The 18,162-nt window shown below is 32.9% G+C and overlaps 2 protein-coding genes across 7 annotated transcripts in view; one reads left to right on the top strand and one right to left on the bottom strand.

Annotated features, from left to right (window-relative positions):
• The window catches only part of RUNX2 (RUNX family transcription factor 2), a 256,627-nt gene that overhangs the window by 34,522 nt on the left and 203,943 nt on the right, over positions 1–18,162 (top strand). The gene's annotated exons all lie outside the window — the stretch shown is intronic.
• The window catches only part of SUPT3H (SPT3 homolog, SAGA and STAGA complex component), a 592,076-nt gene that overhangs the window by 570,233 nt on the left and 3,681 nt on the right, over positions 1–18,162 (bottom strand). For 2 of the 6 annotated variants that reach the window (XM_074310762.1, XM_074310761.1), the window contains exon 2: positions 10–113. In XM_074310762.1, coding sequence (XP_074166863.1) covers positions 10–113 — 104 coding nt within the window. Of the gene's footprint in view, positions 1–9; positions 114–5,061; positions 6,920–18,162 lie in introns of those variants that run through there. The other 4 variants (XM_074310758.1, XM_074310764.1, XM_074310759.1 and 1 more) reach the window with 4 other exon arrangements.

Here is an 18,162-nt window from a genome sequence, read left to right as displayed (position 1 = left end):
AATACTTACATCATACTCTGCAGCTCAAGAGTAAAACTTGTAGATTTTCCTGTGGCTCTTCCACTACTTGAGGTAGCAACAGTTGACATCGGGCTAGCTGCAGTATTATTCATCTATATATACAAAAAAATAAATAAATAAATAACAAAGCTATCAAAAGTGTTTTAATTTTAAATAAAAGCATATAAGGAATGGCAGCAATTATAAAACATTTAATCAAGAATGAATTGTCTTAAATATCCTTAGTATAAGTTATAAAAACCATCTCTTTTCCTCATCAACACAAGAAAACCAATATATACTATTTTACACAATAAATTATTATAGTAATTACATCGTTCATTCAAAAAAGCAAGTATCCCTTAAGGATTTGATAAAAAATTCATTTAGGTAAGGAATGCAACTCTGCAAGACTAAGCTGCAGAATAATTGCTTGCTAACTGTATTGGTAAAGAGAGTTTATATCAAATCTTGTTGTTCTACCTTTATAGTATCTCTTCTTTATACTTTATACTCACACAGGCATAACCCTCTAAAGATCCATCACTTCCCATTTGCAATATTTCAAAAAGCTTTAATTAGCCTCTCTGCATCAAATCTTTCGTACTGTAATCCATTCTTCATTCATCTGACAAAAAAGCTTTTCATAATACCTAGAAATGACCATGTCACTGTCTATCTTCCCTCTTATTCTGACTCCAATGCATCCCTATTTTCCACAGGATCAAATATAAAGTTTGTTGTCATTTAAAGCTCTTCAAAATCTGACTCTGGCTCCTCTCTTGTTCATCCATACTGATCTACTTACTACTTGCTCTAATTATCCATCCTTATCTTTGCCTCTTAGAATCCCCAGCTTTCCTCAAGATTCAAGTTCTTCAGGAAACCGAGTTATTTTCCTCTTTCCCTTCTTCAGCCATGCTGTTAGAATCTTAAGGAGTTCTTCCTCTAAGATCCATGAATTTGTTTATTTTTTTAAATTTTCATAACAATCTTTGCACTGAAAAACATCATAGTGAGAATATCATGTATATAATGCTTAAGGGCTTACAAAGAATTTTACAAATATCTCATTTTATTCTTACAGCAACCCAATCAACAAGAGGTATACACTATTATCTCCATTTAACAGATGAGGAAAATGAAGCACAGAGTAATTAAAAGATTTGCCCAGAGTCACACAGTATCTATGGCCTGATAAGAACAAATGTCCCCCTCAACTCTTACCAAAAACAATACGGGTCATTTTTGGGGTTAGAGTTTTTAAAGAAACTAATCCTAATAGGTAGCATTCTGGTGAGTATATTCTGAGCATAGGAAATAGCCAGAGCAACAACATGGGAATGTGGAGTTGGAAGATCGTACATCATGTATGGGAAAACACCTCCCACAGACACACAAAAAAGAGCCAGTCTGGTCAGCATATAAAGTGCAGGAAAGGAAGTTGTAAGGTTGAAAAGACAAGCTGGGGCCAGGTTGTAAAGGGGCTTTGAAAGTTAAACGGAAGCTTATATTTGATCCTAGAAGCAATAGGATAACATAGGAGTTTATTGAGTAAGAAAGCAAAGAGGTTAAATCTCTACTTTAGGAAAATAATTGGATAGCCATGTGGCAGATGGGCTGGAGAAAGCAAAGATTTGAATTAAGGACATTAATCAAGAAGTTATTGTAGTAATCCAGGCAAGAAGTGATGGGATAGTAAGCATTTGAGAAGAAAAAAGGGAAAGGATGTAAGAGATTTTGTAGCTGTAGAAATAGCATGATTTAGAAATTACTAGATATGTGTGGATAACAATGAGATGTCTAGGGAATGGAAAAATCCAAGTATCCTATACTAGATTAGTTCAGTTCAAAAGTTGGAAGGAAAGGATTGAAAGAAAAATTAGGTTTTTTGTTTATTTTTGAATTTAAATGCTTAAGAGACATCTAGTTTGGAATATCCAATAAATAATTGCAAATAAGCAACTGGAACTTAGAATAGAGAGTATGGTTGGATCAAAAAATTTAAGGCATCTATATAGAGATTGTTTTATCATTAATATTATTAAACCCATGGTAGCTTACAAGGTCACTAAATGTGTTTGTTTTTAAAGTTTAAGAAGACTGGTGCAGGGGGAGGGGGGATTAGAAAGAGGGGAAAGCAAGCTTTATGAAGAGCTCTAAATGCCAAGCAGAAGCTTAATTTACTGAATATGGGGATTTCATGAAGAAACTTGTTCTCTAGCAAAATCATTTTGATAGCAGAATAAGAATAGATTTTAGTGAGGAGAGACTTGTGGAAGCAATAGCTTATTGTAATAATCAAAGCATGAGGGGATGAGAGCCTTTTTCAGAATGGTAGCAGTATCAGAGAGAATAGGGAATATTTAAGAGACATTTCAAATATGAAATTGATAGGCTTTGGCAACAGACTGAATATGAAGAAAGAAGTGAGACAGTGAAAAGTCAAGAGTGACATCTAGGTTTCAAGCCTGGAGAATTGGAGATGTCCTTGAAAATAATACAGAGGTCTGGAACAGGGAGGAAGTTTTAGGAAGAAAGATAATGATTTCAGTTTGGGACATACTGAGTTAAAGATGTCTACTACATATCGAGTTCAAGTCTGAAAGGCACCTAGAGATGAGAAGAAGGTTAAGATTATCACTAGGATGGAATCCAGGGGAACTGAAAAGATCACAAAGATTTTATAGTAGGAGAAAAAGAAAGGGCCCGGGACAAAGTCCTGTGGAACCCCCAGCATTACTGAGCACACTGGACAAGGAAATTGAGAAAGAAGTCTTATGAGCCAAGAGAAAATGGTGTCCTAAACATCTAAAGAGGAGAGAGTATCAACAAGAAAAAGGGTGACTATCAAAGGTGGCAGGGCAGTCAAGAAGAATGAGGACTGAGAAAAGGATATTAGAATGGCTACTAGATCATTGATAATTTTTGTGAGAGTAGTTTCAGGGGAATGATGACATCTGAAGTTGGATTGAAGGAAGCTAAGAAGAGAATGAAAGAAGTGGAGGTACCTGTTTTAGTTAGGTATTGAGCCACAAAGGACAGATAACATATAGTATGATAGTTAGCAGGGATGGAAGGACCACATGAAGGATTTTTTAGGCTGGAGAAGACATGAACCTCTTTGTGGACAGAGTGGAAAAAAAAAGACTAAAGATAAGTAAGACAGCAGTATACAGAGTTGGAAGATAATTGAAATGGGGACAACAGAGGGAGTAGTAATCTTTCAAAGAAGACAGAATGGAAAAGGATCTTGCTTTTGCAGACAGAATGGTTTGCCTTGGCAAGAAATGGGATTGGTTGTTCAGATGAAACAAAGATAAATAAAGAGATAATGGCAGAGGGCATCTGACATGAAGAAGAGAAAAGATTGCCATCGGCAAATGGCCTCAAACTTTTTCAGTAAAATATGAACAAGGATTTCAACTAAGGGACAGATGAGGGAGTTTTGAGGATATATAAAAAGGCAAGCATCCCACAGATCAGACTAGTACAATCTCTATAGCTACCATATGCTCCCTCCTCCTTTTTTGAGGGAACAATTTGTGCTATACAATGCTTATGATTATTTCTGATATCTACTTTTCCTTTCTTTGCTGTTAAAATTTTCCCCAAAACAGTTTATGCTTTCTTCTACTATTACATCACTATCCGCTCACTCCTTAATCCTTAGATATCTGGTTAACATCCCTCCTATTCTACTGAAACTTCTTTTTAAAAGATTAACCACCTCTAATCTCAGTCCTTTTCCTGATTTCCACACAGCATTCTATAAGTGCTCCCCATCTCAGTCCCACCTAGTTTCCTATTCAAAATATAATCCTCATTTGGCTTCTAAAGCACAGTACTCTTCTGGTTCCTTTCTTAATTCCTTGACTACTAAGTTTTGTGCATCTCCTCTTTTGAATCTTTTCATAATCCAATCCTAAAAGTAAACTTCATCACTGCTCTGACCTCTAAGATTCCTTGACATCTACACTCTCTTCCTTGCGAATGCTTCAGATCTACTAATGCTTCAGATATTCTACTCTTGATCTTTGATCTCTATATGATAGAGATCTCACAGGAATATCTCAATGGCACTTAAAATTAAGCCCAACTTATGATAACCTTTTCAAAGAATTTTCCTGCATCTAATTCTTTTATTTTTCATTTTTGATACCAACATGTTCCCTGTATTTTATGCTCAAAACTTTTGTACTATTGATCAATGTTCTCACTTCTCCCACTTCAAATTCCCAAATCCAATAATTTATACTTCCATATTTGTCTGCATCAAACCCCTCTTTTCTCACTGCCATAAGCAAAATAATGTTACCTCATCACAAACTACTGAAATCTCACCTACTGCTCTCTTTCCTTCCAATCTCACCTCTCAATTCAATTCAACTCCCATTCCCTTTCTAATCTTCAATCTCTCCCTATCTTCCTTACCTTGCCATAAACATGTCCATATCCTCCCACATCCATAAAATAAATCTTGCTCCATCCTCTCTACTTTCCATTTAAATTTCTTCACCTAATCAGCTAAATTCCTTAGAAAAGCTTTCTAAATTCAGTCCCTGCACTTCTGTTCCATTCTCTTCTAAGTTCTCTGAAATCTGGCTTATGTTACCTAATTAAAATTGCTTTCTGTAAAGTTACTAATGATCTTTTAAACCCCAAAGCTAATCACCCTCTTCTGCCTGATAATGTCTAGGTTTTCATGACACTGTTCTCCTCTCTCTCTCTCTCTCTCTCTCTCTCTCTCTCGCTAGATCTCCATTCATGTCATGCTCTCTCATCGTAGATAGTCCCCAAAGCTCTGTGTCCAGCAACTACTTCTCTTTTCACCTGGTGATCTCTTCAGTTCCCACAGCAGCTATCCTCTCTTATGCTGATGATTCACTTATGATCTACTTATCCAGCCCTGGTCTCTCTCCTAAGCTCCAGTTTCATATCACTTTATGAACATCTCAAACTACATATCACATAGGCATCTCAACCTCAATTATGTCTACAGCAAAACTCATTTTCTTCACCCCAAAACACTCCCCTCACCCCACCATTCCTATTACTTACTATAACCATCCTCCGAGTCACACCCAGGACAACCTCTTCACTCACATGCCACATAGCCAATCTCTTGCCAATCTTGCCATTTTTTCATTCACAATATCTATTGCACGAATTCCATTCTCTCCACTCAGACAGCCACAATCCTAGCTCAGGATCTCATGGTGATCTTCCTCCCTCAAGTCTCTCTCCACTCCAATTCAAGCCATCTTGCTGCCAGTCACCTTCCTAAAATAGGAAGCAGGTTCAAACATTAACTCCACTGCCTGCTTATTGCTTCCAGGATCAAATATAAGATTCTCTATTTGACAAAGCTAATCACAACCTGGCCTCTTCCTATCTTTCCTGTCTTCTAAAGACTTTATCCCCTTGACTTATATGATCCACTGGCCTCCTACACACTCCTCATGCCTGGAATGCTTCCCTCCCCATATCTACCTCCTCATCTTTTCAGGGTTCTCTCCAAGATTCAGCTCAAATCCCTCCCATTTCAGGTCTTTCTGGATCTTCTCCCTCCTTTCCACATCTCCCTTTTCTTCACTCTCAGGTTACTATTCATCTGCTCCATATAATCTTATATGTACATAGTTATTCACATTTATTTGCTATTCAATTTTGAGTTCTTTGAGGGTAGGGGACAGTGTTTTTGCTTCTTTTTATATCCCCAGTCCTTGACAGCATTTAATACAAAATGCCTAATAAAGACTTATTGATTAACACTTGATAAAACCACAACTTTTTGATAAAAGTGTTTCACATCTGAACCACTACTGCTGAAAGTATCAATAACACTTCTTTGAAACTATAATCATCCTTTCACAAATTATTTAACTTATAAATCAAGCATTTTCATAAGATGAGCCATAGTTCATCAAACTCTTTAAAATAATTATTTCACTGAACTAAAATTTTGTTTGATGTTTGAGATAATTAGCTTCTTTGGATATTAACTTCTTTGCACATCAAAGCTCTAACACTGAGATGCTTTATTTCCTTCCTTCCAGACATTTAAAAAAGAAAATGTCAGTCAAAAGCAGAAGCACTCAAGTCAATTTTCTCTAATAAATACAGTTAACATGGAATTGAAAACCTACTGTAATCTTCTCAACGGGTTAATGTCCTACAGTTGTTACAGCTTTCAATTGAAATGCAGCTGTTTGCCATATTCTATAAACTGAATTCAGATGTGCAGATGGGGACACAGATTATTTCAACATGTAGTAGTTAAATATGAAACGTACTAAGCAGAAGATCAGTTCTGATCAATACTACTTAAAACCAGTCATTATGAAAATATTTTATCTATGCCACATTTGTAAATTTTTCTCTGAAGAAAATCTAGCATTTGTATTTTAATTTAAGAGAACTAAATATTGAAAGAGGTAATTTTTGTGCTGACAATATTATAGTAAATTTATTTTATTAAATTTACACTATCTGAACAGTTGACAGCAAACATATCCTGAATATATGATTGCATTTGATTTTGCCACTCTGTTTTGGGTGACTAATGTAACCTAGAAATAAGACATGTAATCATAAAAAAAGAAGTTTAAAAACTTAAAAATAAAATAAACATCATATTTAATGCCTCTTTATACTTCTCTTTAATGATGAAAAATAGATCAAATTCATCTACTCACCCACTTATTTAGAAATATTTATAAATAATGCATATTGAAGATAGTGTGAATGTATGAACCACTGCTGAAGTAAATTAATTCTGTCAACATACATAATGGTTTTAGTTTTCTACTGTAATATAAGAGAGCATGCTCTTCATTGTAATCTGAAAACTTGATCTTTGCATGTGATTTTTAAAAAATTATGCCAAATGTTTGATAATCAAAACATTCTTTTCTAAAAACTTCTAAAAAGAAAGGAAACTAGTGTAAAATACTTTGTATATTTCATAGTGTTACATATATGCTAGCTATTATTACTAGTTAATAGTATAATATAATATTATAGTATAATAATAGCTAGCCATTATTATTCCTGGTTGTGCTGCATTTTGTGGCCAACTAAAAACAATCTGGGCCCTCAATATACCTGCCCTATTGCAAAGTCATAACAAACCATTCATGTCACTGAGTAGTTAAGATAAATACTTTTACAGTATCTATTCATGCTCCCAATTAACTAAATACAAGCATAAAGGCTTCTATTCTAATAAAACAGATCTCATTGTAGTAATAATTATATGATACAAACTTTATCAAAAAATCTACTTCTGAATAGTTAATACTTCATGTTTTATAATGTGTGGTTTGAGTAGATTCTCTAGAATAAGACCACATGTTACAAAGAACAAAATTTATTACCATTATAAATAAGTAGGTCTAAGATGCTTCTCTGACGACTTAAAATATAACAGAAGGAAAAAATAATGAATATAAACATAACAGTAATCCAAAAATAAGTTCTTTGGTTTTGGAATTAAGTTAAAAAATTAATCTTCCAACTAATTGGATTTTTACTTATGAAAATATTTAAATTATTTAATCAATCTAAATATGTCACAATTCTCACCCCCCCCCCCCCCCCCGGAATCTGGCTTGTTCAAAATTGAGTATTGTCTATAACTTGGTTAGAGGATAACAAAAGTAATGATTAAAAATGAATTAAACATCTGTATTTAACTGATAGATGAAAAGAAGAACCTTTCCATGAAAATGTTATTTTCCATAATAGTTTTGTTTTATTTCTCAAGGAATACCTATCTATCTTTTTCTTCAATAAATATATCATCTTAGACATATACCTTATATCTAGAGGCAGACTATATTCAGACTAAACAGGTAGTTTTTATTAATTAACCATATGTGTGGAAGAAAAGCAATCAAAAGTTGTTAGACATCCTATGAAATAGGCTAAGAATTTTAAATTTACAGACAAGTCAAAAATTGAGATTATAATTAGATTATAGGTAAAAATTAACTGGTATTCATCTTTCCTTAATTCACAAATTTACTAAGGCTCAAATTATATAATCAATGTGAAAAACATAAAGCATTTAAAAATATACCATCCCTACTCATAGACTTAACTCTCCATTGTATTAAAATTGGAGGGAATTAAATTTACCTTGTGATTTAAACAAGCAGCTAAAGATTTCAAGTGGCCAAAAGGATAAAATACCAACTCTAATATAATTAGTAGAAACACTGTTTAAAAGTAAAGCTAAAGCTCTTATACTAGAAAACCACTATTGTCATTTGTATCCTACATATTTACTTGCACCTTTATTTATATTCATCTTAAAATATTCCTATCCCATTCTTTTTCCATATTTATGCAAATTCTATCCTTTGGTGAAAATCACAACTTTGAGACTTTTTAAAAACCCACTTACCCCTACCAAACCATCTTGCCTTTCTAACTCAGCTATTTCTATCTATGGCAATTAACATTTATGGCAACATTTTACCTATAAATGTTACCATGGTTACCAGGTTCCTCTGTGATTCTTGCTCTTCTTTACCCCTTATATTCAATGGCCAGATTCTGTTATTTTTTCCCCGTTAAGCAAATGTTACTCATCTTCATCTTTTCCTTTCCATTTCCACCGGAAACATCTTAAACCAATATCTCACTGGAAAAACTTATCTGGTTTCCCCCTGCTCCAAATCTTTTTCTACAATGATTCCTGATTAATTTTACTAAGATACCACTTTAATCAGGTCACTGCCGGTTCTCAAAAACATCTGGAAGTCCAACACTGACTAAAGAAAAAAATCAAACTTCTAAACCTGAGGTTAAAGTCTCTTTACAACCTAGCCCCACTTAACTATCAAACCTACTCCACTTGAACCAGGAAAAAAAAATTTTTTTGAAAGAGATTGCTTTCTTTTTTATTGTTATTTTTTTTCCTCAATAGTATTTTATTTTTCCAATTACATGTAAGGATAGTTTTCAACATTCACTTCTATAAGATTTTGAGTTCCAAATTTTTTCCCTCCTTTCATTAATTTCTCCTCCTCTCCAAGAGAACAAGCAATCTAATAAAGGTTATATTGGTACAATCATTTTTAACATTTCCATATTTGTTGTCATGTTGTGAAAGAAAAATCAGAACAAGGAAAAAACCATGAGAAAAAAAAAACAAGCAACAAAAAGAAAAGATGAAAATAGTATGCTTCAATCTGCATTCAGTCTCCATAGTTCTCTCTTTGATTATACATGTTATTTTCCATCTCCAGTCTTACTGGAATTGTCCTAGCTCACTATCTAGCTGAGAAGAGCTGAGTCTATCACAGTTGATTGTAAATGCTTCATCACAATCTTGCTGTTACTGTATACAATGTTCTCTTGGTTCTGCTCACTTCACGCAGCATCATTTCTTGTAAGTCTTTCCAGGCTTTTCTGAAATCAGCCTGTTCATCATTTCTTATAAAATAATAATATTCTATTGCATTCAAATACAATAATTTATTCACCCATTCCTCAATTGATGGGCATCCATTTAATTTCTAATTCTTTGCCACCACTAAAAGAGCTCCTACAAACATTTTTTGCACATGTGGATCCTTTTCCTTGTTTTATGATATCTTTGAGATACAGAACCTGTAGTGACATTGCTGGATCAAAAGGTATATTATACCCAATTTTATAGCCTTTTAAGCAAAGTTCCAAATTGCTGTCCAGAATGGTTGGATCAGTTCACACCTCCACCAATAATGCATTAGTGTCCCAGTTTTCCCACATCCCCTCCAATATTTATCATTATCTTTTCCGTAGGAACATTTAACTGAACCTAAAATTTGCTACACATTGCCAACTTTTATTCATCTTCTTCCTCACATCCATAATTTCTTAATCCCCGCCTTTCTTATTAGGAGCTTGTTAACCTTTCTCATGAAGCTCTCTTGTGACTATCCCAAACCAAAATATAATCTCCCTTTACTGAACTCTGATAGTATGGAGGGTGCCATTCATTTTTCCTAATTACATTATTTCCAGAAATAGATATTGTGTCTGAATGAGACTGTGAATTCCTCCAGTAGAGTTATTGTTTAGTTTTCTTTTTCATCTTTGACAGTAGCTTTTTGATAAAAGATATTGAAAGTCACACAAGAAAGAGAAATCAAAAGTATAAGGAAAAACATGGTTCATTTTGAAGAAAATAAGTACTATAAATATTACAGTAGAATGATACTATGATGACAATAATAGCTGGTAATATAACACTTTAAGATACACAAGTCTTTTACATATATTATCTCATTCAGTCTCCATAGAACCTGACATGGCAGGTACTGAAAGTAGCATTATCCTCATTTTAAAGATAAGGACACTGAAGCTCAAAAAACCCATGCTCACACACTGTTGTTTAGAATAAGAGTTCAAACCCAGTCCTATCAAGACTCAATATAACTCTGAAGGACTTATGATGAAAAATGGTATCCATACCCAGAAAAAGAACTTATTGTGTCTGAAGACAAATTGAAGCATATATTTTTTAACTTTTTTCTTTCTTCTTCTTCTTCTTCTTCTTTTTTTTTTTTTTTTTTTTTTTTTGGAGGCAATTGGGGTTAAGTGATTTGCCCAGGGTCACACAACTAGGAAATGTTAAGTGTCTGAAACCTATTTTGAACTCAGGTCCTCCTGACTATCTATCCACCTAACTGTCCAGTAACTTTATTTTTCTGGAGGGTTTTTATTTTAGGGGGGGGAATCTGTGTTTTCTTTCACAACACGATTTTTATGGAAATGTTTTGCATAACTTAACATGTGCCTTTTCAATGGATGGGGGTAAAGGAATGAGGGAGAGAGAGAAGCTGTAACTCAAAGTTCAAATAAAGTTATCTGTTGGAAAAAAAAAAAAAAGACTCTATAGTACTCTTTCCACTACACAAAACTTAATTCCCAACTATAACTTAATACACAACCAATAGATATTTAAACTAGAGGTAAATCTTAAAGGTTATCTAATTTATAGGCATCAACTACATAGAAGTCACACAGCCCACATTTCTGAGTTTAACCCAAACAAGATTAAAATGTAATTGAAAATATTTAGCAAAATAAAGAAAAAGAGAACAAAACATAAATAACATTACATTTTAAAATTAAATTTCATGGCCTTCAGGAATCCTTATACAGGCTCAATAGTGGATCCATTTCTAATTCAGTTTGACACCATAGATCTAGTCCATTTCCTTCATTTTACAGGGAAAGAAACTAAGGTCTTGGTGACTTGCCCCAAGACATATAAAAAGTGAAATTGCAAATTGAACCTGGGTTCTCTGATTCCAAACTTGGTCATCTTTTCAACTATACCACAAACTATTTCTGAAGAAGAGGCTGGTTTCTGGGATGGAAACTATAGGAACCTTAGGAGAAATTGATCATTCCTTCTATTTTTGAAAATGTGATGGGGGGAAAAAGAAAAAAAAAAAAAAAAAGGAAAACTAGACACAATCAGCTCCCTAAAATTGAAAAGAGCTTATTTTTTTTAAAGGATTCAAAGCAATAATTAGTGTGATCTCTTGACTAAAATTTTCTAAGGGATTCAGGAATAGGAAGCCCTTTAAAATTGCAATTTAAAGCCAAGAATTGAGACACTTCCACAGAGTCAGAGGATTAGGTCCAAATTTAGCTCTGCTTTTTTGCAACCTTGTTACTTCCCAAAAAAATTTCATTTCCCTAGCCTTAGTTTCCTTATCTGTAAAATGGGATAGGGTGCATTGTTCTAAATTTCTCAAATTTTGTCTAGTTTTATGTCTATGACCCTAAGATTTTATAAAGACATATACTGAAGATGGAAACAAGAGGAGATAATAGAAAATGAATATAAAAGCATAGCAAAGTTTTGTAAAAAAATAAAATTCAGGAATGCTAAGTTAAGAACAATCTGTTTAGTGATAAACACTAAGAACCAAGAAAGTCCTTTTAGTGAGAGTGAAAACAAGCAAATAAAAAATGGATAAGGGAATAGGATCTGTTTGTTGCTTAAGGGTAGGGGTAAACCTAAAGGATGATAGAAAGAAAGCAACCTTTCTCACCTCTTATTTCACTTTTGTCTTTTCTGCCAAGAATAATCTTTAAATTGGAAAGAATAGACAAAAATGGCAGATATGGAATTGATGGCCATGATAAGTAAGTATATGTTAAAAGAGCATCTAATTATCTCTAATGAGTTCAGATTACCAGAGATGGGCTAAAACCCATAGTAGTAATTAATGGACTAAGGGACATGATTCCAGAGCTATCTGTGATAGTTTAAAAGATTTTCAAGAATAGAGGAAGTTCCATAGTACTAGAAAAAGATAAATGTTATATATACTTATATGTATGCGTGTATACATATATACACAACACATATATACATATATATGGGGGAAAGCACAATCAAGAAATATAGGCTAAATGAACTTGACTTTGATTTCTGATAAAACTCTATTATTCAAGAGATAGCTTTTACTGTTGGGTCATTTCAGTTGTGTTTAATTCTTTGTGATCCCTTTTTGGGTTTTCTTGGCAACACTAGATTGGTTGCCCATGTCCTTCTCCAGCTCATTTTACACGTAGGGAAACTAAGTCAAACTAGGTTAAGTGACTTGTCCAAGGTTACATAGCAAGTAAGTGTCTGAGTTTTGATTTGAACACAGGTCTTTCTGACTGCAAGCTGTCAGTGCTCTATATATACACTGTTGCATCAAGCTTCCCAAACTTAGCTTTCATTTCCAAAAAATCTATTAAAGGAATGATTAGTGAACATCTAAGAAATGGAAACAATGATCATAAAAAGCATACTCATTTCACCAAGGACATCTGACACTAGATTAATCTCATTTCCTCATTCTAGATTAGTGAAATCAGGAGAATCCTTAGAATATTAATTTACCTTCATTTGTGGTCAAGATGGAAATGGACGTGGGCTAGCTTAAAATGCAATCAGGATTCAAAAGTAGTCAAATGACTATAAAAATATGGTTTGATTTAAGTGAGTTTTCCATAAACCCTGCAGAATTTTTTCTAAACTTTAATACTTTTCTGGAGGACGATACAGATGAAATATAACTATTCCTAGCTTATTCCTACTGTTGCCTCTTAAGTTTCTAAATAAAAAAAAAAAAAAAAAAAAAAAAGAAATGCTAATGGAATATATTCTCTTTATTAATTATTAGAGGATAGAGATAAAGTTATTAACTCTCTAAATATAAAATAAGATGGTGTAATGAATGACTTCATTGTGAGAGAAATCATATTTCAGGCCTAAATGGTTGGAAATGAAACATGTTCATTCAGTTGAATGAATAAACAAGTTAGAAATTTTTAAGCTGCCATACCCACACAGACCACACCTTTCCTCCTCCAAGCCTTGTATATTTACTTTATTTTAGTGATTTGGGAGGGTTTTCTTTTTTTTTTTTTCTTTTTTAATGCTTGTAAAGAGATGGAAGGGAAGTTGGTGGATAATTTCTATATAACACTAAATAAAAAAAGTTATAATTCCTCTCATCTTCTATAAGAGCTAATGATTAATCAGAATCAAATTTTCTCTTACTATTCTAAATTACTTATAGATAGGTACAATGTCATGTACAAGCAGTACTTTCCACCATAATAGTTATAAAAACCATATCATAAAAGACACTGCCATGAACAAATTCTATTTTCCCAAAGTAACAATATTATTAAATTATATTTAACATTATAAAGTAATTTATTATAATCCTTATCAAAGACATCAAATAAATCATAGATATAAACAAATTTCAAGAGTAAATATATAACCACAAATTTGAATAAACTTTTAAATAAATAAAATTATTTAAATTATGAAATAAAAATGAACTGTATACAATGCCTCTATGAGGGACCCCAAAGTCCTATATAATATATATTCATGATTTAAAATATATATACTTATATCATAAATTTAACCTAAAATTTATCTGCTATCTAAAGTAAACACTGAACATTTAATGTAAAATAACTTTCCCATTAAATTTTAAATGATTTTTAGATGATCTAACTGACCCAACTCTTAAAATGGTGGCTTTTCTTTTTCATAAACTACCCTAACATTAAATTAAATAATACTTAAGCGAGTTATCTATGTATGTTTATCTTTGTATCCCTTTTATCACAGTGCCTTACACATACTATTATAATAGACTTACTTTCAAGTTTGTTGAACTAAATTCTAAAATAGACATTAAAAATGCCTTTTGTAGTAATTACTTATATATGTATCTTATTTCTTCTATTAGGCCATAAATTCCTTGACAGAAGAAACTAAATTATCAAAACTTTATATCCTTCAAAATACCTAGTCCAGTGTCTAGAATACAGGACTACTCTAATAGATTTGTGATTTCACTGTTGAGGAGTTAGGATTGGTTTGGGATCTGGGTTTGGTTTCTAGTTCTGTCCATAACCAACTATAGTAAGCAATTTCATTTATAAAGATGAGTGTTGCAAAGGACACAAGAAAATTTAGACAATATTAAAAAAAAAATACAAGAGAGTGAACAATTGCTCTTCAGAACTCTTAACTCCAAAGCAGAACAGATGAAAAGAAAAACACAGTAATTAGAGCTATTAAAAATGGAAAAGATTGCTTGAGGAGATTCCTTCTCACTTATTAAATGACCACCTGTAAAACATATGTTGGAGAATATTTTTGTCAGGTGAACATTAAACTAGAAAGAAGGTTTTTGATGTGTCTTTCCAATTTCATGATGCTGAGATTCCAAATCTTTCTAATACAAAAGGCAGAAAAGCATTGGTTTTTGATTTCAGATTTTTGGTAGAAATTATGGAATGAAGATGTCACAAGATAGATAATTTATAAGGATCACTGAATTTGAGTCTCAAAGAGATTTAACCTAACTTTTTTTTTTTTTTTTTTTTAACAGATAAGTACAATAAAGTTCAGGGAATTTAAATAACTTCCTTAAAGCCACAAATATCATGAGGACCAGATAGCCAGAATTTGAACTTAGGTCCTTAAATTCCAAATCAAATGTTGTGACACTAAATTTTCACTAATCAATATGTAATCTTCAGAGCTAGAAAGTATTTCTTATTTAGTCTAATATCTTTATTTTACAGATAAGGAAACAGACCTAAAAGTCAACTGATCTGCCCAGTCATCCAACTAGTAAATGTCCAAAACAAGATACAAACCCAAGTTTTCCTGACTCCAAGTCCAGTAATATCCACTACACCACGCAGAACTAGCAAATAAGTGTATCAAAATCCAAAGTCAGAAAAAGATAGAAACTAGTTGTCTGTACTTTTCTCTGAAACCAAATAGTGTTTGCCTTGAGGTCTCTACCTTGCTTGATTTCTTAAATGTGATGGGAAGAATGATACATTTGGAGCAAAAGAAAACTTATCAGTTGTGTAGCAAACTACGTAGTAGCAAACAGTCTAGTTCAAAAGATGAAACTATATAATTCCAGTCATCATTTTAACTTCAATAAGTATAGGAAAACTTTTTTTTATTTACTTCTAAACCAAAAGAATTTAGCAGGAGAAATTAATCCTACATCTGTAATTAGCCAACTTTATAACCTTGGTGAATACATTTTACCTCACTGGAACTCAGTTTCCACATTTGTAAAATGCTGGAATTAAGCAAAAGAATTCTTAAGATGGAAAAAGTTCAATGGTTTTCATTCAGGTTCCTGAAATTCTGAAGGCAGTTAATCTCCCTAAACTATATGGTAATAAAATTTACCACTATTATATCAATTTTTTTTAAAAAGACACTGATTTCTGTATATATGCTCAGACCTCTAGATCTACAAAACACTAATTAAGGTCTTAAGTCTAGATGATCTTATCATTTCTTCTATCCCTAAAATTCTATGTATCTACATGTTAACACCATTAGACCACTAATCAGTAGGACACATGCTATAAATTGTCCTATCAGTGGTAATGAGATAGTTGGTAAAAGGCAGGTTTGTGTTCAAGGGCATTATATTACAGACATTCAGCCAAGAATAGGGCAGATATTCTATGAAAGTTCTTAATGATTCAGAGTTAAATGATTCAAGAGACTCAAACTTTGGTCTCATTGGCATCTAATTATAATCATCAAGTGAGATCTGGAAATCCATAATTAATCAAAACAAATTTATTTCCAAAAGGAAAATTATCTTGTAAGACATATTTTTAAAAAGAATGTACGGGGCAGCTAGGTGGCGCAGTGGATAGAGCACCAGCCTTGAACTTAGGAGTACCCGAGTTCAAATCTGGTCTCAGACACTTAACACTTCCTAGCTGTGTGACCCTGGGAAAGTCACTAAACCCCAGCCTTAAAAAAAAAATTAAAATTAAAATTAAAAAAATAAAAAGAATGTACATTAAGTCTCTTTTAAAAGCCTGGTTAGAAAAGATTCCTGAGTTCCTAAATGGAGGAACTGACCTCAGGATTAGGAAAATCTGAGTTCAAGTCCTGCCAAGACACATACTGGCACAGCTAGGTAAAACAGTGGACGGAGTATTGGACTTGGAGTAGGCAGACACAAGTTGGAATCCAACTTGGATCCAAGAGACAGTTACAGGTTCTAAGTGATTCTGGGCAAATTATTTAATAAATCACCCTCACTCTCCTTATAAAAGCACCTGTTTTGTAGGGTTGTTATAAGTATCAAATGAGATCAGATTGGCAAAGCACCGTTCAAATCTTAAAACACCATATAAACGCTATTGTGACAGCTATTATCATAATTATTATTATAACTATTATTGTTATTTTTAGTATATGATCATGGACAAGTAATTTAGCCTCTTACTTTCCAAGAAACCCTATAAGATTATGAGTTACAAGTAAAGAAGTTTCTACACTTATTAAATCACCTGTCAAATTTTTAAAAATTTCTAATTAGCTACAGCAGCTGCAATAGAAATAAAAAACTGCTTAAAAGGTGCTTTATTTAAAAGGTGTCTTAAACACCTGAAATTCTTTAAATTGCTTTACTATGCAAAAGGAAAACCTTTTTTTGACAAAAGTGAAGGGACCACAGATTGTGAAAATGAAAACACTTTAAATTAAAAAGTATACTATCAAAATGATGGTGAAGAAAACAAAGAAATGATTAATTGTTAACTGGAATACTATGGAATTAATTACCTGCTCTTACACCTAAAAATGGAATAAATCTTTTGCATGAGCCTAGGAAAATAAGTCACAACAACATCATTCCCTAATTTATCCATTATAAATCAGAGAAAATATAAATTCATAATTTGAAGTGTCACATTTGAATGAGAAAATTTATAACTAACCACCAAGCAACTATTACTATTATATAAGGCAGGAAATTTCCCAAAGAGTTATCAAGGATTTTCTAATTTCATAAGAAATCTTGATGGAAGAAAGGCCCTTAAAAGTTATCTAATCCAATTTATCATCCCATGCAGATAAATAGGATAAGCTGATCTATATAGATCAATACATTTACATGTGTGTATGCACACACATACACATATATACATAATGTGTGTGGATGCGCGCACACACACACACACACACACACACACACACACACACACACACATACAATATCCTTAAAAGATGGTCATCTAGCCTCTGCAATTGGTAGCTAGAACCATTTAGCCAATGACACGAAAAAAAAAACCTACCTTACTATATTAATTATCCTTTAACTATCCCTAATTATGTCCTTCACTTCATCCAGAGCCAAATAGTACCCATAAATCATACCTATTTCTCAACATCTCTACTTGCTGAGTCTTCACATTGAGCAGCAATGTCTCCTGGTAATGAGTTGACAATTTCCCACAAGCTACAGAGTAAGTGTAATGATTCCTCCTCCTCCACATAACACCCTTTCAAATATCTGAAAGGAACCATCCTACTTCTTTTCCCTGCCTTACTTTAAGAAAACAGGATCAGCAAAGCTGGAAGAGCTCTTGAGAATCATTTAATCCCCTGTCCAAACTAAATAGTTCATCAACTATTCACCTCATATGACAGCATACTCTAGACTCCTCAGCATTCTGGACACTTCAGAAGCAGTCTAATCAGGACAGAGAACAGTGGAATTCTGGCTGCAAAGAAGAAAAAGTTCTAGACTAAAACTCTTCTCCTGATCATTCTGAAATGATCTTTTAAACCCC

Source organism: Sminthopsis crassicaudata, chromosome 4 (assembly GCF_048593235.1).
Source record: "Sminthopsis crassicaudata isolate SCR6 chromosome 4, ASM4859323v1, whole genome shotgun sequence".
NCBI classification, from domain to species: domain Eukaryota; kingdom Metazoa; phylum Chordata; class Mammalia; order Dasyuromorphia; family Dasyuridae; genus Sminthopsis; species Sminthopsis crassicaudata.
The sequence above is the reverse complement of the archived record's forward strand: the minus strand, read 5'-3'. Positions and strand labels throughout refer to the sequence as shown.